The 21,358-nt window shown below is 38.3% G+C and overlaps 1 protein-coding gene across 1 annotated transcript in view; it reads right to left on the bottom strand.

Annotated features, from left to right (window-relative positions):
• Positions 1-21,358, bottom strand: part of LOC136886351 (carboxypeptidase D) — a 165,738-nt gene that overhangs the window by 91,270 nt on the left and 53,110 nt on the right. The window contains exons 6-8 of the mRNA XM_067159090.2: positions 8,038-8,259; positions 3,442-3,642; positions 463-548 (exon numbers count right to left, since the gene is read on the bottom strand). Of these exons, the coding sequence (XP_067015191.2) occupies positions 463-548; positions 3,442-3,642; positions 8,038-8,259 (509 nt within the window). The remainder of the gene's footprint in view (positions 1-462; positions 549-3,441; positions 3,643-8,037; positions 8,260-21,358) is intronic.

Genomic DNA, 21,358 nt, shown 5'->3' with positions numbered 1-21,358 from the left:
GAGAACACACGCACATAAATTTAAGCACAATGTCAGCAATTAAATAAGATCTAGCTGAGTGCACATGGCTACAAAACACTGTCCCTAGGTTGCACCACGAATCATTATCGATCGATAACACCACCTATTGATAGTAAAGGAAATCGACAACATATTAAAACAAAAAATTATTTAATTACGTGAATAGCTTTCACGTGGCTGAATTTCAAATTTCGTGGTAGCAGTATTACTAACAGCGGCACTCAGGTGCACACCGTGTGGTAGTAATATTACTACTGCTGGGCGCATAGTGTTAATAATATAGCGTACCATAAAACCTCAAATATTCATTTTGCGCTTTCTTATAAACACCATTTTCTACGTGCCTCAGAGAAAGTACTAGATTTCCATAAAAAGTATGAATATACTAGAAATACTAGATTACATGTGTTACAATGCCAAAAAGAAATAAATGCAACCAACCTTATTGACAAAGTACTGATCAGGGAAGTTCCGGTTCAGATCGATATTGTGAGCATTTTCTCGCCCCTCCACATCGTCCTGATCATCTGAAAGATGCACAAACCAAAATTATACATGTAAGTGAAAATAAGTACGGATACAAAAAGACAAAGGAAGCTTACAAGGCAGACAGAACTACCCTTGTTGAATAAAGAGGGAACGGAAAGGAAAGACACAAATGAACTACAGGTTCTCTCTCTAGCACATTGGCAGGTAGGCTCTCATCATCACATCACCTATAGCTCTTCTAACATTATAAAGAGAGAAAGCCTGATAGTTTGTTTGTACACAGAGGGTAAGCCCACCTTGTCCAACAGTTATAGTGTTTGGCAAATGGTCTCGGAATGTTGATGTCAAAAAAGTTAGCTGATTTTGGCTCTAGTGAGCTCACAGAAGTGCAAGCTAGAATATTTTGGACATGTCATGTGCAATGAGGAAAAATACTGAATACTCCAAATCATCACACAATGCAAGATATTCACTAAAATACGTCCCGAACGACATTGGATAACCTGGCTGATAAACCTCAATCAGTGGTTTGACCTATCATCTGCCAAATTGTTTTGAAGATCTGCAAACAACACTACAATAGGCCTGATGATTGTCAACATCCAGATCAGACAAGGAAGAAGAAGAAGAAGAAGAAGAAGAAGAAGAAGAAGAAGACGAAGAAGAAACAATATTGACTTTATGCCTGATGTTAGAGGATCTAATTAAGAAGATAAGTTAATTTTAAGGACACTTCCTCTCAAGCATTGATACTTTGTCAATATATGAATTTTTCATCTAAACAGTGTTATGTGGCTGAAGATGTTAATAATACACGAAACATGTACCACTTTTAACCAATAAGTTCCCTTAAGCAATTAATGTATCGACAAGGTGGAAAATACAAAATACTTAGTCGTGAAAGAGGTGTTGGCTGTTGCTAGTGTCCCACCGAGGTCTGAACCAGGAACTGTTGTAGTGGTGTTGGAGAGACCAGTGTGTGGGGTAGAGACGACAGAATGGAAGATGAGAGGTGTTGGCTGTTGCTAGTGTCCCACTGAGATCTGAACCGGGAGCTGTTGTTGTGGTGTCGGAGAGACCAGTGAGTAGATGGGCTGGAAATGAAGGAACGGAAAATGTGTACTACCTGAGAGAACTGTGTACTTGTGTATTTCTGTAGACTGAGGATCGCCTTAAGTCAACGAGGAAACCCGCTATCGTGACTGCGAGGATAAATGGACCTGTGTTAATTTTTGCTGTTGTGAGTATCTTCCTGCTGTTGAATACCGTTGAGCTGTTTAGTTGTTCACTGCATGACTCTGTGAATTACTGGACTGCCTGTGGAATCGAACTAACGAACAGTCATAGTGTGTTGTGTTAACAAGTGGCACTGTGTTCAGATCCAGCGATCTACACATAGCTGCTGTATGAGTTGACTGGACATGGGGAAGTGAGAGTAAGGCTTAAGCGTCCACAGGTAGACAAACGGGCTGGACCTCCTACTGTGCAGTAAGGAAGAGAGACTTGTGAATAGAGTTGTAATTAGTAAGCGTGGGCATTCATAACTGGTTAGAATTGTGTGTATTTAAATATGTGTGTGTGTGTGCATTTATTGGGTCACCCTGAAATTATTTTTTTTGCTAGTGGCTTTACGTTGCACCGACACAGATAGGTCTTATGGCGATGATGGTATAGGGAAGGCCTAGGAGTTTGAGGGAAGCGACCGTGGCCTTAATTAAGGTACAGACCTGGCATTTGCCTGGTGTTGAAATGAGAAACCAAGGAAAACCACCTTCAGGGCTGCCGACAGTGGGATTCGAACCCACTATCTCTCGGATGCAAGTTCACAGCTGCACGCCTCTAACCGCACGGCCAACTCGCTCGGTGAGAGTAATGAAACAGGTGGAATTTTATTCGTAACAACAATAATAAGCGCCGACATCTGTGCTGAGTGCACCACTGCAACCTCAAAGGGTATCCCCTATTAATGCCCTTATGGGCAGATAGACTTACTTTCATAACACCGGGATATCCTTCATTTTATTGTAACAAAAGAAGATTGCTCCTTCAGTGATACAGCGCTGACAGGCACATTAACAATTATATTAATCAATTTTATTCTCATCAATACTGTGAAGTTTTCTTGTAATACATATTTTACTATGATCCACGATGGGACTACTCATAGACAGTGACTTCTTGCGTCATCTTTATGTCGACACAAGTGCAGTTTTGAAATCATTTTAAGTGTCATTAATCTTGTGACCATTTATCAAATGTCTATTGTGTGAATTTTAATGCATACACTAGTGTGTTTTATGTGTTTGTATTTGTAGCCTTAACTCAGGAGGTTTAACCCCCACCCCACCCCGCCTTTTGTTTAGGAGATCCCATGTCCTAATAACCAATTTTACAATAACAGCTGAGGATGACTGCTATGTGCGTCGAAACTGGTACTGTCTGAGAGTAAACTGTATTGATTAGTTGGATAATAAAGTTTTTTGTAAAAAAGTAAGAAATATTACAAATATGTTTTTTAATACTTTTGGATGGAACGAGGCACTGTGTGGAAAAGAAATATGGACAATAACCACTGCAAGAAGGAAACTTCTGAAATAAGGTTTTACAAAAGAAATTGAGTTTCTGAAAGGAGAACAATTTGGTAAAATTTTACCAGAAAAAGACGAAGATTTATAGGACTCTTCTTGAGAAACTCTGGACTTGTTCAGCTGGTTTCTGAAGAAAGAACAGGCAGTAAGAGCAGTAGAGGTAGACCAAGGCATAATATGAAAAACAGATTAGAGTAGATGTAGTAGGAACTTGAAGAAAGAAAAAGCAAACAAAAAAGGCAAGTATAAAACAGACAGATGACCGCTAACAAAATTAATGCCCAATTTAAACGTTATTAGAAATCCTCATAAAAGCATAACGGCACAACCTGCAGTTACTCACCAGGCCTTGTGACATGGGACCTGTTGTAGCCATCCGGGTTCATGGTGGGCAGGATGTGTATCCTGGTCGTGTTGATGATCCTGGAGACGCGCTCGTCACTGCCATAGTTCTCACACAGGTACTTGGACAGCAACAGCAACATCTCACGGCCCACCACCTCGTTACCGTGCATGTTGCCGACGTATTTAAATTCGGGCTCACCTGAAAACACCAAGCTTAGTCAACTAACATTCTCCAGGGAACAGTTTTAATACAAAGGGGCTTAAGGGGAAGACAACAGGATAAAACCTACTTATCTTCAACACAGGTGAGATGCTAATCAGAGGGAAAAAAATGGAAGGGGTTCAACACTTCAAATATGAAGGTATCGGCCAAAAAAAAAGGCAAGGGCCACAAACAGCGTCAAAATATGAAAGAATCCCTATGCGTCGTAACACTAAGACAGTCAGGGTTGGAAAAAATAACAAGAGTTGACCAATGGAGGTTGGTTAGCATAGATCAAAGTGAGCAGCCTAGTACAAGTGACTGGAAACAATGCCAGGACTCAGCCAAGGACCACATGACCATCAACCCATGCTCCTAAGTTAAGACAAGCAGGGGATACCGTAGATGTCTTTCTACTGCCCCAGGGGGAGATAAAGTGAGGAAAAGGGAGAAGACTAAAAGATAAAGATGACTATAGGAGGAAAAAGACTAGGAACACACGATGAACTCAGAAGGAGAAATGGATTCAAGTGGGTTAATATAAGTAATGGAAAGGAGGAAACAAGTATCGAATCAAGTAATATATACATAAGAACATGAAAAGCAACCCATTTATTTTAAATACATGCAGATGTGAAAAATAAATAATGGTACTGATATTCAAAATGAAATGTTTATTTCCTCATAGCAACTTAAAATTTAGAAATTTTATTGTTTAACAGAGAAGCAATATTTTCTGCTACATGTTTTTTGTACATTTTTATATTTAAAACTAAGTCTACCGGACACAATCAAGCTTGATGGAGTTCAAACAGCATGAAAACATCATTTACTTTTGTGTTGCAAAATTGATTACGGATGATGTTATTCTGTACAGAGTAATAAATAAGTTACAAGATTGTAACTGCAAAATGACCTCGATAATGTAGTGAGATGGACAGTACACAATGGTATGATGATAAACGGGTTTAAAAGTCAGGTTGTGAGTTTCACTAACAGAAAAGTCCCTTCGGTTTTAATTACAGCGTTGATGGGGTGAAAGTTCCTTTTGGGGATCATTGTAAGTATGTGGGTGTTAATATAAGGAAAGATCTTCATTGGGGTAATCACATGAATGGGATTGTAAATAAAGGGTACAGATCTCTGCACATAGTTATGAGTGTATTTGGGAGTTGTAGTAAGGATGTAAAGGAGAGGGCTTATAAGTCTCTGGTAAGACCCCAATTAGAGTATGGTTCTAGTGGATGGGACCTTCACCAGGATTACTTGATTCGAGAAATGGAAAAATCCAAAGACAAGCAGCTTGATTTTTCTGGGTGATTTCCGATGAAACAGTAGCCTTATGAAAATGTTGTGAACTTTGGGCTGGGAAGACTTGGGAGAAAGGACTCGACTAAGTGGTATGTTGTAGGTTATAAATTTCATTTTTTGTCCCTATTGAAGATCTACTTGTGATACAAATTCTTATAATTTTGTTAATTACCACCTATTCAATACAATAAAAATGTAATAAAAACTTACATATTTATTAAGATGTTGATATGGTACATGTTTAGCTCCTTTTTCGTGAGCATCATCAGCCAAATACCATTTACTTAACTCTTAGAGTGCCGGGGAGCGCGATGGCGCTCCTCTGTAGCCTAGCGAAAAGTGCCAGGAGCGCAATCGCGCTCCGTGTTGCAGATGTCTATGTAAGTCGTAATAGTTTGCACATATCTGACAGATGGCAGCACCAGTAGGCATCACTCTGTAGTAGATTCTACATAGTTTCTAAATCTACCACCAGAATCTCTGTGCGACATGTTGTGTTGATGTTATAATTTTTTTATATTTCAGCTGTTTGGCGCGTACCTGTAGACCATGTGTTCGTAATAATGGCGACTTGTTCTCGTATTGTGTTTGAAATTGATGACGATTTGGTACAGTATATTGATTAATTGAGTGATGATTCTGATTATATTGAGTCAGGCGATGATTCAGATGATACTGAGAGTAATAATAATGCCGGTAACGTTTCAAACAGTGACGATAGTGGTTATGTTATCCGACTTACTCGTGTGACAGTGATGCATGAAATTTCCGATAAAGACGGTAGTGATAGTGACGGGAATAATGATGGAATTGACGGTGACAGTAATGACGATAATGACCAGATTCTCGATTTCTGTAAAATTCAGTCCGATCACGACGTGCAATTTTAGCCCTCTCCTGAATTCGTTGAGAAGCCCGGCCCTAAACGTACACCTCCTCCTGATGCTAGACCAAGTCAGTATTTTAATCCATTTTTACAAGAATTATTATTCTTAAAACAATGATATTTTACAAACTAGTAAACAATGCATCAGTGTGCACGGGAATACCAAATTTAGGTTAGTACGATCAAAATACTAGGATGTACTGAGATCCAAATTTCAATTTTAAAATTTTCAAAAATTGCATGAACAAATTTAATTTTTTTGCTTAGAAGTATGAATTATTTTCATGATGTTAATATAACGAGTGAAGAGAGGGATCACTTAGCTACAAGAAAATGTAAACTACAATGAGATATCTTGAAAAGTGAGGATAGGATATGCTTTTATCTTCAGTGCTGCATAATAGGCATTTTCTCTCTGGCATTCTTAGCAACCACGGCAGTAAAGGAGCCGGCACTAAGAGGGTTAGGGTTATATAAGGTCATGAATCTATTCTATTGGATTAAATTATGCTTGTAAATCTGACTGACAAATCTTATAATATTTTACAAGTCATATAACAATAAAATTATGTCTTTAAGTTAAAACATATTTGTCTAAAATCTATCTAAGTCTAACATTTTATTGACGAAACTCATCTGGTGAACATCATTTAAAATTATTTTTAAAAACCGTGGCTAATTGTATTGATTCAATGTTGTTTGGCTTGTATGATTGTCGTTGAAACTCCGTTAACTATATTAACAATTTTCTACAGTTGATAATTTCCTATGTTATGAACATTTCACTTGTTCTCAATGTTGCTGGAGTAACATTTGTTGAAAATGTATTGGCATTAATTTTATGTTGTCAATACGAGAACATTGTTCATGAACAAACTTGTTGGTGAATAAACACTTTCTCTCTCTCTCTCTTTCTTAGCATTAATCCCGACTTGCAGGGTCTGCTGCTTTGCTACATCTCCTCCATTTCTGTCTGTCGTTGACATCTTCTGGTGTTAAGCCAACACTGTGAATGTCTGCCCTGATGTTGTCAGTCCATCTCTTTGCCGGTCTTCCTCGTGGTCTTGTTCCCTCTGGGTTGATGTGGAGTGCTGTTTTGGCAACTGAGTCGTCCTGTTTTCTCATGACGTGGCCGTACCAGCGGAGACGGGCTTTCTATTGTGAGGTAAATTTGAATGGTTCTCGTATGTTCAAAATTGGGCTTGTTGGTATATTTTTCTTTCTACTGCGTAACTGTCTAGTGTTACTCCTAGCCTCTTGAGAACTACTTGTTGTTCTGTTAGCACTCATGAGTTTGTTCATGAACAATATTCTCGTATTGACAACATAAAATTAATGCCAATACATTTCAAACAAATGTTACTCCAGCAACATCGAGAACAAGTTAAATGTTCATAACATAGGAAATTATCAACTGTAGAAAATTGTTAATATAGTTAACAGAGTTTCAACGACAATCATACAAGCCAAGCAACATTGAATCAATACAATTAGCCACGGTTTTTAAAAATAATTTTAAATGATGTTCACCAGATGAGTTTCGTCAATAAAATGTTAGACTTAGATAGATTTTAGACAAATATGTTTTAACTTAAAGACAAAATTTTATTGTTATATGACTTGTAAAATATTATAAGATTTGTCAATTAGATTTACAAGCATAATTTAATCCAATAGAATAGATTCATGACTTTATATAACCTTAAGTAAATGATATTTGGCTGATGATGCTCATGAAAAAGGAGCGAAACATGTACCATATCAACAACTTAATAAATACGTACGTTTTTATTATGTTTTTATTGTATTGAATAGGTGGTATTTAACAAAATTATAAGAATTTGTATCATAAGTGGTATGTTCCGAGCTGTCAGTGGAGAGATGGCGTGGAATGACATTAGTAGACGAATAAGTGAGAATGGTGTTTTTAAGAGTAGGAAAGATCACAATTTGAAGATAAAGTTGGAATTCAAGAGAACAAACTGGGGCAAATATTCATTTATAGGAAGAGGAGTTAGGGACTGGAATAATTTACCAAGGGAGATGTTCAATACATTTCCAAATTCTTTGCAATCATTTAATAATAGGCTACGAAAACAACAGATAGGGAATCTGGCACCTGGGCGACTGTCCAAAATGCAGATCAGTATTGAATGAATGATTGATTGATTGATTGACTGAGGAAAGAGACATACCAGGTTCGTGTATTCCAGGATTGTCGCTTATCTCCAGAACGTAGAGGTCTCGTCCCTCAACACTGGTTCCAATCATGTAGAGCCGCGTCAGGTTGGGGTAATTATGAGCAAGATCCTTCAGTATCTGCACCATGCCATCATGGGTGTGGTGCTCGAACTTGACAGGAATCACAAAACCGTACTCGTCCACAGGAGGAGGAATTTTCACAATTGGCTCCAGATCTGTAAATAACACATTTAGAAGATTATAATAGAGATTCTTTAGTTTCATACTCAGCATCAGAGCCATTATGGAAAAAACTGGCACAATTTCCCTTACGCCATGAACTGGAAATTAAGTTAAATTAAATGTACTGGTAAAAATTAAAAACAAATTGATAAGGCACTTACATACACAACACAACACTCTATTGTGAGGAGAATGTGGTGCAAATGACGGATGAAGGTCAACATGTTGCTTCATATGCACACGTAAAAGAACTGGAATGCATTTGATGAAATACATAAAAACAGACAGACTCTATCTTCCAAATAGACCATAGAGTACAGGAAATGTCTAATGATATTAACAATAAAAACACACAAAATTAAGATATTACACTATGATCAATTAAACTAGACTAATTTTAACCAGAAATGCACAAATCAGAAAACTCACAGGTGAACACTACACACTCAGAAAAAAACAATCCAAAGACACTCACACTGACATTAGAAAAAACAGATAAAATTTTTAAGAACACGTCAAACAATGACCGAGTGAGTTGGCTGCACAGTTCGAGCCGTGAAGCTGTGAGCTTGCATTTGGAAGATGGCGAGTTCAAATTCCTTATTAGCAGGCCTTAAGATGGTTTTGCCTGATTTCCCCATTTTCACATCAAGCAAATGTTGGTGCCGCACCTTTATTAAGAACATTGTCGCTTCCTTCCCAGTACTAGTTCGCGCTTATTCCAATACAAAAAAAAAAAAAAAAAAAAATCCAACCAGTAGCAAAAAAATAGATAATTAACTTCAAAGGGACATAAGAAAACTACAAGCAGCAGAGATGACATGAATCAGAATACCAGAAGGTATAAGATTAGGAGTGAAATATAGAGGAAGGAAGTGTTGACATTCAGGTACCTGTTGATGATGTCGTAGGAATCTGTAGGCTTGAGTGGTATGACCACAAAATATAAATTTCATGTTTCTGTATTGATAGCTAAACTAATAACCCTTTAATCACTATACCAATGATTTATTACATAAACAGTGTCCTCCTCATTTAACACATTATGGTTAATGTGAATTTAAAAATCTTAAATTTCACATTATTTGTCACATCTATATATGTTTTGTTCCTAATTGGATCATCTTCAGTAGACTGCTAAAAATTGATATATACATATTATAGTCAAAAACATTTAAAATTGAAGCAAGAATAATGTTATGAATGTTAAAATGTTCTTATTAAGGAAAAGTTAATGCTCTTTATAAGGTTGTGTGCACTGTTATCCACTTGATTGCCTTCTATGCCCTCTTGAACGATGTGTTTACTAGCATGGTTTTGTGCACAAATGCTATTATGGTAATCCTTATTGGCGGCAAACACAATCAAAAAATATCAATTAATAATCAGATATCACTTAGTCGAGGGATGGTGAACCTATGACACGCGTGCCACTCGGTGACAAGCGAATGAGACTTTTGTGGCATGCCGCACAACATACGTACTAAAAAAATGTTGTTTTCAACATGTAATAAATAGGTTGCAAATCTACCAACATACACATTTTAACATTCTGCTTTAATAAAGAAGTAAGTCACAATTAATTCTATGGCCATATTTTTCACTTTTTTTTTTTTTAGGTTAAAGCAAAAATATATCTTATTCATAAAATTTACCGGTTTTTGAAATGGAATTTTCATTGATGTTTGCAAAATGAAATCATGAAACATTCACTGGAAGGGATTTATATGTAATGCAATCTAGTACCTAAATGAAGCAAAATGAGGGGGTTTCATAATGATTTTAAATAAAAATAACCGGTGGCATACTATACCAGTAAAAAGTAATACATAAGACAATAACTGACACGCTGTACAAGAAAAGGTTTGCTATCCCTGACAATTAGCAGACTTTTAACTAACGAAACATCAAGAGGATATTATGACAAGTGGATAACAATGCACATTAAAGATTTTAACAACCTTATAAAGAGCATGAACTTTTTTTTTCTTAATAAGGACATTTTAACATTCATAACATCATTCTTGCTTCAATTTCAAATGTTTTTAACTACTATATATATATATATATATATATATATATATATATATATATATATATATATATGTCAGTTTTCAGCAATCTACTGAAGATGATCCAATTAGGAATAAAACATGTTATAGATGTGACGAGTGTGAAATTTAAGTTTTTTAAATTCACATTAACCATAATGTATTGGATAAGGAGGATACTGTTTAATAATAAATCATTGTTATACTGATTTAAAGATTATTGAGTGGTATGGATAAGTGGTGAGAATGAACAACACTACAACGTGTGTAAAGAACTACAAGGAGGAACACTAGCGGGAAGACAAAGAAACTGAGAACAGAGATGGGGAAAAGAAATGAGATGTTAAGGTGTCCAGGAACAAGTAATTTATGACGGGAAGACGCAACAAGTACTTAAACACAACTGGAGTTGGGAATGATGATGGTTCATAGATGCTCTTGAGGCCCTTATGTTAGTTTTATAGCAGTTCGAAGCCCGACCAATGCATGTGGGATTTTTAACATGAAACATCACGTACAACCGTAGGTCCCATGGCTATGATAATGATATCGATACAGTAGTCACGTAAAATTATAATGTAGCGTGCTCTCACTTCTTCTTCAGTTCCTGTTTCCAGTTATGAATCAAGGACCTTCTCCTTTGGCCATCTTTCCATCGCCTTTATCTCCTTCGGTGTATCTTCTATCTTTCTTGCTCAATTTTCTATATTCTCCTTCAGAGTATCCATCCATCTTGTCAACACCTTGCTTGTGGCCTCTTTCCTATTAGTTTCATTGTAAATGCTTTCTTTGGAATTTGGTTTTCTCCCATTCCCGTCCACATCATTTCAGCTGGCTTGTTTCTTTCCTGTCCTGTAATTTTGAAACTGTAATCCTCCTTAATCTCTTCATTTCTGATTCTTTCTTGCCTTCTGTACGATAACCCTAAGGAATTCCATCTTGGCCACCTGAGTTCACCTCATTTTATTGCACTCACAGCACAAGTGAATAATGCTACAGAGTAGGTGATAGAACACAGAACTTCTTGTTACAACAGTATATTCCTCACACTCTGGTAAAAGCCATTTGCTTGGTTTAATCTTCCCAACTGTAATTACACTTTACAATGAGCCCTTATTGAAGTGCTCATTTAATTAATCAGTCATTTATTCAAATGTACAGAGAATATTTCATTTTTATTAAGTACTAGTAACAGGCAGGGAACGTCTACATTCAGCAGCACATGTCGCAATTTCTGCAGGGAGCTTGGAGCTCGGGTTTGTCTCTTCGCCAACTAAGTTTAGAAGGAGGAATTTCGACATGATATACACAAAGCAGAACAAGGGAACAATAGAACTCCAACAGACAACATTTTGGAGGCCCGGCGAGAAGCTACACGAGCTGCAAATACACGTTTGAAATAAGCGTCAGGTACACGATGTGTTGAGCCGATGAAATGATAGAGCCACAGTCGATATGGCTAGGCACTGGTCCATGGAAGTTATGGCCCTGATCGAAGATACAACGGCGTCTTAGAGGACGAATTAATAAAAACGATGAGCGCGTCAGCTAGCTACCCCATAATTCGGCAAGATTCTGTGCAGGTAACATTGTGAGAGAAGTTTTCATTTACGCGAGTGATCGTGTGGCATCTTGTAAAGGTGCTCAGAGAAGTTTCATTTAATCATTTCGAATGCATAGTAGCCTGCCTGTGTAAATAGTTTCCCGAGGGGGTAAACTTTACAATTTCCAGTCCAGCTTTTAAATGGGGAATATTTGATCTAGTTACGGGATTAGATAAGAGAAGTTGTTCTGCGACTGAATGGGAACTGGTTTCACGGTCAGTGGAAATTACCCCGGTTGTAGTATTCTTACTAACTGGATGGTTTAATCTTGACCTAGTTTCTACATCATGAACAAGGGGATGTTTTAAACGCCATCCAGAAGCAGCGACGGAAAATACAACATCATTTTTCGACGCCAGAATGGAGACCAAAGGACTGATCCAAGTTTTTTCTGAGGGATTCATCATCGATATGGCTGGCTACCACTCGATGGGGGCCAGCTGTCCTGAAAGGCTGGCGGCGATAAGTCAACGAAATAGATGAGTACAGAATATTCGATGCAATTGTGTGAGTGTGAACATGTGTTAATGTTGCAAAAGGGGATAGGTTAGTTTTAATATTTAATGACAGTAAATTTGGCTTTGTTTGGAAGGACAGTATCCTATTTTAAGTAAATGGTTTTTTTTTGCTAGTTGCTTTATGTCGTACCGACACAGATATGTCTTATTGCAACGGTGGGATAGGAAAAGCCTAGGAGTTGGAAGGAAGCGGCCATGGCCTTAATTAAGGTACAGCCCCGGCATTTGCCTGGTGTGAAAATGGGAAACCACGGAAAACCATCTTCAGGGCTACCGACAGTGGGATTCGAACCCACTATCTCCCAGATGCAAGCTCACAGCCGCGTGCCCCTGACCGCACGGCCAACTTGCCCGGTAAAGTAAATGATAGGAAGCTTGTTAATGTAAATATAATTGTAACGTAAATGTGGCCTGTTTGCATAAGGTCTCAGCCTGCTTTCTTACATTTTATTCTGATTTATTTAGCTGAGTGATTAGCGTCATTTCTTTTACGAGTCAGTTTCTTGTTTGAGCCTCATATATATTTTTGATTTGTTTTGCTTTGATGTTTGAGACGCAATGTACGTCTCGGGGCTTAAGTGTAAATGTAAATAAGGGTTTAAATTAAAGTCAGGAAGGTCTAGATTATTAATGGAAGCTCAAAGTGTACGGAAACATGACATCACGTTTTCTGGGATTTATTGCACGATGTGTGAATGAGGGTGTGTGAGACAGTGGAGTTAGGATCCACAAATTTTGATAGCATCATCTTCACAATTATTTTGTATATCAAGATTGAAAATTAGTAATTGATTCACGAACGCAGTTTCGTATTTCGAGTTCCGAATATTAGAATAATTTTTCTGTAAAATTTATTATTACTTTATTATTATTACAGTATTACCAATACGAGTTTCTCGAGTTGTAGGATTGAGATATTTCAGTAACTTTCTAATGTTCATACATGATCGTTTGTCAATGTGGCAATTTCTTAGTTTCAGTTTATCATATTTATTACAGAGTTGGCCACTTTATTATTCATGTCTAACTTTCAGCACGAGTGCGTTGATCTGTGACCAGCGCGGCCTTGTTTTTTTTTTTGTTTTTTTTTCATGCGAGCGTATGTTAGACGAAGTCATTTTATATACTTTTCCAGATTCAGCAACTTTAGGACATGAGATACTATTTAGTGCGATTTTGAGTAAGAGGACGTGTTCCTCATCTGAAAGGCCTGCTTTTTTTCTTGATTGTGTGACTTGCCTTGGGTAGACTGTTGAGCAGCGTGTGTAAAGGGTTGGACCCTGTGGTTTTGATGTTTGCTGCATTATTTTGGGAGACGTGAATCTCCGCTTTGGGTCATTGCGCCGTGTGTTGGCGAGGGTGATATGTTTGTCTACCGAGGAGAGTTATTTGAGCGGCCTACACTTCGTGATGATTTTATTGGGTTTTGTCCATGTCACTACATGTTGCAGTAGAGGATTTTTTTATCGCGACGTTTAGTTTGGATTTTCTTTCAGGTTATAACTGCGCTGAGAAATATTTTTTGTCATGTAAGTTATTTCAGGAACCTGTGTTGAATAGGAAGAGTTGCTTAAAGTGTAATTTGTTTCCTTATATTTTCCGTCGAGGCTTTGAGTGAATGTGAGTTGCATGAATGCTTTTTTTGGTGAGCCCTGGAAAATATGACATCATGTTTTTGTTTCTTTGAATGTGTATATTTGCCATATATGTGATACTGATTTAGTGTGGTTCTGATCCACATTGTTTGTTGTGCTCATGATTTGGGGTGTATACATTTGTGCATAGGATGTTTTGCCACTCAGCGTGTTATATTTTGTACAGTTGATTAGTTTTTTTTTTTTTGTCTCCCCTTTTTGCGCATTAAAGCACGTTTTTTCTTAAGATTAGGGACCCCCACTGCAATGTCAAGTGTGCAGGAAGGTGGAACGTACTCATCTACAGTTCAAAGTGTTAACAAAAAAGTAAAGCCAGGAGCGTGGTGCGATCACGCAAGCCCAAGATGTAAAATTAATGAAACTTCAAGATTTGATTTGATATGTTAAGTATGTGTGTCGGCATACATTGTACATTTATAATATATTTTTGATTCTCAAGATGGATTTTATCAAGATGAAAGAAAACTTGAGTCATGTAAAAATTTAGATGATTTGATACTTTTTTTTTTTTTTTCATACTTGTTTATTTTAATAAACAGATTTCCTCCAAGAACTGATGTCATACTTCACCTTGCATTATTGTAGTTTTTTTAGGTGATTTACTGTATCCATATTTAGTTATATGTTTCCCATCAAATCCAGGGTGTATGTAATTTTAGGGCAATTTTTTAAATCATAGTTCAAACTGAGCACCTCTGGGAGTGGCTGAATAGTCTCAGGTAGAAACGGGGACACCAAGTACTTGAAACTTTTCACAACTTCTGTTGGTTTTCCATTTACCTCTATCTTCCCCCTTCCTTCACTCTTACTTGCTTTCACTTCATTCATATGAAAATCTTGTTGAAGTACAAAGGAATTACAAGAACTGTTCCTTACTATTCACAAATATAAGCCTGAGCATTTTGGATACAGGAGATGGAGGAACTCCATCGAGCAGTGGTAGTGTTGGCCTCCGGTCTGCAAGATTGTGGGTTCAAACAGAGCTGTGGTGGTCTAATTTTTAAAGTGTAGGAAAAAAGTCAATTCAACACTCCCCGTCATATGATGTTAGCATATGAAATATCTGTGGTAACACATTTGGTGTTTACGCAACAAAATTAATTAAAACCGAGCCACAGACTGCCGACCAACCCCATAGTGTAGGAGTAGCATGCCCCAGGTTCGGTTCCCAGGTCAGGAAGTTTTACCTCAAACTGAGGGCTAGTTTGGGGTCCGTTCAGCTTTCATGAGTGCAATCGAGGAACTACCTGACAATGAAATAACGGCTCTGGTCTAGAAAGCTAAGTATAATGGCCAAACACACATCTGCAGGCCTTCAGACAGAGCAGAGGTTGCTTGGTAAGCCAAGGCTCTTTGGGGCTGTTGTACCATGGGGTTTGGTTTTCATAGAATGCTCACAAAAGATCTAGTTTATTCTGCCACCTGAGCACATCATCTTGGCTTCCATGAAACAAAAACTGTATCACACTTCTTCCTCTGGGGTCAGCACTGTGCCATACTGTCCCTACAGTAACTGATTTGGCAACCAACATCAAAAACAGGAGATAACATGATCAGCCTTGTCAATACTATGCCCGTTTTTGAGCGTTGTGAGACTGTCACTGTAAGTAGTCAATACAGACGACTATAGACCATTAATAAGGTCAACTATTGTAGATCCATAACTTTCAGTTTTATGACAGATTTGACGATCCTAGGGGAGGAGAATTTGTGTTTTAACCTCGAGTACTACTTCCCTATGTATGTTTACAGCTGAGCCTCACTATTTGGAAACACCTTTGCCCGTACTACAATTCATTTCATACTGTGCTCTATTTCTTTATTTTCATTTCAGCTGACAGCACAAAGAGCATGCACCAAACAATGGCAGATGTGGAGTGCAGTGTGCAGCCTCTGCATTACGCTACCATCTGTCGCTACATCAAACTTTCTTTTGAGTAGGGATAGTGTATTTATTCCTTTTCCTTCATCATCATCATCTCCTCCTCTTCCATCATTTTGTCCCAGTCCAAGTTTTTACTTCTTGCACTCTTTGTTCTAAGTCTCCCTCTCACTCTCTTTACCTCAAACTTCATCTCCATCATCTGTTTTGATATTCTTTACTTCTTCATCTTCTTCACACGTCCAAACCATCTTAGTTTACTCCTATCAGTTCTCTCAGTTAGGTTCTCGATTCCGACCCCTCCTTTCTCAATTTCCTTATGATATACATATCAACTATCTCTCGACGACTGTTTCCTTTCCTTTGAATATCTTGATAGTCCTCAATTTTAGCTCTGCGACAATCTATCATGGCAAGAAGCTATAAAGCACGACTCTATGACAAGAGTATTTTTTTGCTTTTGAACAGCAGCTACGATGACTTGGGTGATAGAGATCTCAATTCTGATGACTGGAATCTGGATTTCCATGCACTATCAAAATTCAGTTCAACATTGTTATACTGTATATTCACTTCCTCTTGAAACGTTGTACAACTAATTTCTCGACATTTTCTTCATTTAAGTTCATTCGTTTATTTGACAGAACATTCCTGAACACAGAAAATTATCTTTCTGCGTCACAAGAAATGACAGGTTCATTTTTGGTTGCCAAGTAGTATACCAACAATACATTTTCTTTCTCTCTCAATAGCAGAAAAATAACGTGGACGCACGGTCCCAAATTCTGCAAACCCATGTTCAAAACAGGCACTATCATGTAAGTTAACATAATATGTGTCAAAATCAGAAGAAAAGGCATATAACACAATATAAGTGTCAAATTATTCATTATTAAATCCAAAATTTTCAAAATATGCATAATGCATGAATTTTCACCCCCCCCCCCCCAAAAAAAGCAAAAACACGCACACATGTACAGAAAAAGTACGATTGATTGGAATGATTAGTAGTAAAACAAATATTTGCAAAGTTTCAGAAGTGTAACCAGCTTATTTAGCAACATGCATTTGCATGGAAATCCGGGCTCTAGTAATGACAGTTTGTCGATAAGTAAATGCAGAAAATGGAGGTGTGAGATGTTGAAATACGTGCTTGCTTGTTGGATGCCTGTTCATTCCACTGGGAAGTATGTTTATTTAAATGGCTCGAAGAGGGATATTTCATGATGTAGAATAGAAAGAGTGTGTCAATTGTACCAAAATTTCGAGTGCATATAAGGTCTTGAAATGTTTGGAAAGCAAGCGACCGTATCCTTAATTAAGTTACATCCCCAGCATTTAACTATCATGTTACAGTGATTCAAATTTAGCACATTTTATGCTCTTAAGTTGCAGTGAGTAACGAGCAATGCTCTCCCAGGGGTTAAATAATACTGAGATATTAAACTATATGGAAAAACCTCTTGAGGTTATATAAAGGTTGGACAAGCATCTGAATTTTACCAAAGTTTTGGAACAAGGAAGGGCCTATGAAATGCAAACAGTTGCTGTACAAACAGTACTATTGCACCATTTCTGACATTTGTTGCAGGAACATGGACATCTACAAAACAAAAGAGAAGCAAGATCCAGGCAGCAGAAGTGAAGTTTCTCAGAAGCATGGTGGGTAAAACCAGAAGAGAAAGAGATCGGAATGGAGAAATCAGGAATGCTATAAGAGTACAAGAATTCAAAATAAGACAGATGTGACCACACAGAGATGGTATGGTCATTTGATGAGGATGCCAGACGAGCGACTACCTAGAAGAAACTTCGGTTAGAAGACAGAAAGAAAGAGGCTTAGAGGCAGGACCAGGAAGCATTGGAAAACCTCAGATGTAGAGAGAATTGCAGACAGAAACTTCAGAGAAAATTGATGGCAAGACATGCAGGCAGACATGGAGAGCACTGACACACCACCTACTCTGCAAAAAAGCTGAAAATTTGAAGATGATGAAGGAATTATGCTCAATTTATTTAGGGCCCAGAATTCAAGCATTGTCATCCCCAGTTCAAGGTGACCATCCACGAAATAATCAATATCATTCAAGATTATTATTATTATTATTATTATTATTATTATTATTATTATGCAAACTTCACAGCTGATTCATTTATTTGGCTGTCTAGTAAGCATTTAAATAAGTTTTTTTACATGCAATGCAAAAGGTTTCTGATGGTATGTTTTTATGTTCGGTGCAATAACCAACTACAGTATTGTTATGCTCCTGTCTCCACATTATTCGGAAGAATGGAATTTGATGGAGCATGAAATAAAACAATTTAATGCCACGTAACATGCCTTATCAAGCACGTGCACGATCCTTAATCTCCGTAATGTGGTGGCATTAAAACACTGCAAGCATGGCCATAAACTTTTCTTTTTACAACGTCGCACCAACACAAACAGGTCTTACAGCGACGATGGAATAAGAAAGGCCTAGGAGTGGGGAGGAAGCGGCCGTGGCCTTAGTTAAGGTACAGCACCAGCATTTGCCTGGTGTGAAAATGGGAACCACAGAAAACCATCTTCAGGGCTGCCGACAGTGGGGAAACTTTATTTTCAGGAACATACTACTTTAACTCACGTGCCTTCAACCCGTACTGAAATTCCCACGTGATTCTTGAATACATCCTCCTCCTCCTTTCCCCTCATCCAGCTCCTACTGAAGCACTTCTCCAGCTTCCTCTTTCCTTCCGCCATTCCTCTTCCACAATTTTGTCCCAGTCCAGGCTCCTTCTTCTTCTACTTTTTTTTCACTCCTCTTTATTGAATCGATCCATCTTTTCTAGGTCTTCTCCTAACTCTCTTTCCCTCGAACTTTGATGATGGTAGTGATGCTTATTGTTTAAAGGGGCCTAACATCTAGGTCATTGGCCCCTAACTGTACAAAATGTAATGACAATTTAAAAGTTCAAAATCATCCACTGACCAGAATAAAAAACGTGATGAAGAAGAAAGATTGGATGAATATGAATTTAAAACAATCAGTGGATCCGACCCAGAAACTATCCTAAACAATAGTATTACTGACCAAGGGGCTGCTTCTAAAGCACAATCCTGCTGAATCAAGGTGGCTTGTTGTCTAATGAGGTCCAAAATCCAGGTCAACAGCCCCTCATAATGGTACTTATAGCTAGTAAAGTAGAACCATGGTATTTGTTATGTTGCGGTACTAATGAAAAGTAGCGTAGACTCACGGTGTTCCACACATTATGGTACAACTCACAAGTATTGTACGTTGCACAGGTAATGCAAACTTGTTTCTCACATAATGGCACCCCTCACAGGCAACGCAAACCCATGGTGTTCCTCACCTAGGTGTACTAATCATGGGCGCTGGTATTCCCACGGTGTGCCTCATACAGTGGGTACTAATCACAGGCAATGCAGACCGACGGTGTCGCTCATATAGTGGCACTAATCACAGGCAATGCCCAGACCTGTGGCATTTCTCACAATGGTACTAATCACTGGTACTGGAAAACCCATACAGACTCGCCTTCTGTTGCTACTGATCACAAACCTATTGTGTACCTAACACAGTGATACTACTCATAAGTAAAGGCGACCCATAGTGTTCCCGCGTAATGGTACTAATCACAAGTATACTCACGGTTCTAATAAATCCTCCCTTGGTCGCCCCTTACGACAGGCAGGGGATACCGTGGGTGTATTCTTCGCCTGCGTCTCCCACCCACAGGGGGTCCCTGAAACTTTATTTCTGTCATCTGTTTTGGTATTCTTTTCTCACAACATCCTCTTTAGATGTCCAAACCATCTTTGTTTACTCTTATCAATTCTCTCATTTAGGTTTTCCATTCCAATTCCCTGTTTTTTGGGGGAGAAAAGAAGAGGATATCCAGGAACAGTTAGATGCATGGGAAGATGAGGTGAAACAATACAGAATGAAATTTAATGCCAAAAAAAGCGAGATAGTGATCACAACTAGAAAAAAGGAGAGACCTATGAGGGGATAATGCTTGGAGGGGAACAGCATAGGAAGGTAGAGAGTTTCTAGTAATAATAATTTTGTGTGACTATTTCTAGCCGAGTGCAGCCCTTGTAAGGCAGACCCTCCAATGACGGTGGGCGGCGTCTGCCATGTGTAGGTAACTGAGTTTTATTGTGGTGGAGGATAGTGTTATGTGTGGTGTGTGAATTGTAGGGATGTTGGCAACAGCACAAACACCCAGCCCCTAGGCTATTGGAATTAACCAATGAAGGTTAAAATCCCCGACTCGGCTGGGGATCGAACCCGGGACCCTCTGAACCAAAGGCCAGTACGCTGACCATTCAGCCAACGAGTCGGACAGAGTTTCTAGTACCTGGGAAGTATCATAGAGGTAGAGGAAATAATCAGGCTTGGGAGACAAGCAGGAGCGTTCCTGAAATGTCAGGAGCCTGGTCTTGAGCAAGGATGTTGCACAGAGAAGCAAAAGAGTGATATCAGGACGTACTATGTATCTATTGTGACGTGCGCTGCAGAAACTTGGATAATAAGGCAGAGGATACAGGCAAGTGAAATGAAATTTCTGAGAAGAGCCACTACAGAGCAGGATAGAGAAAATGATACGAGGATGATGCACAAAATGGAGATAATAGGAAAATGACCAAGATGGATAAAAGAAGTTGAAGGGTGTGTATACAGAGAAGAGGAGAGGACTTGGCAACACTGACGAGGGAGAAGTAATGTCAAAACAAGGCGAGATGGAGAGGCTTATGTTCCAGCCAACAGCTGCATACAATGATGATTATTCCGACTTCCTTTCTCACTCTGATTCTCCCGTCATACTTCTTATGTATTTTGCTTTGCTGGGTTGAATTCTAGTCTCCTCCCTACTTGTGATTGTCCAGGTCTGAGCTGCATAAGTCAATATTGGTACATAACACATTTTGTGCATTATCTCTTTAAACTTCCTTATTCCAGAGAATGCATTGCCCTGTTGCATCTTCTCACTAATCTCCATGTCCAGCCTTGTATTCTGCATTCATTTACTCCCTAGGATTTTCAAAATGTCCACAATTTCAAGGCTTTCTGAAATTCCCACGTGACTGCTGAATACAATGTGGTTTTAACACAGTTTCAAAACTCAAAGTTCCCTGCCAATTTTTGTACAGCTGTGTCGTAACTTCCAAAGTGCTATCACGAGATAATGCTACTGACGAAACAGTTTGTCACAGTGTGTGCGTGCACTGTTTTAGTTCTGTATTCCAGCTCTCTGCAGTGCTGCCATCTGAAAGTAGACTTACCTGCTGTCTTGGGATAGCCTATAGAACTGTTACTTCACATTTACAATCTCTATGGAGAAAGTACACCTGTATGTACGAGTTAAATTGAC

This window comes from Anabrus simplex, chromosome X, assembly GCF_040414725.1.
Source record: "Anabrus simplex isolate iqAnaSimp1 chromosome X, ASM4041472v1, whole genome shotgun sequence".
Lineage (NCBI taxonomy): Eukaryota > Metazoa > Arthropoda > Insecta > Orthoptera > Tettigoniidae > Anabrus > Anabrus simplex.
Note: the sequence above shows the minus strand (reverse complement) of the source record. Positions and strands in the feature narration are given on the sequence as shown.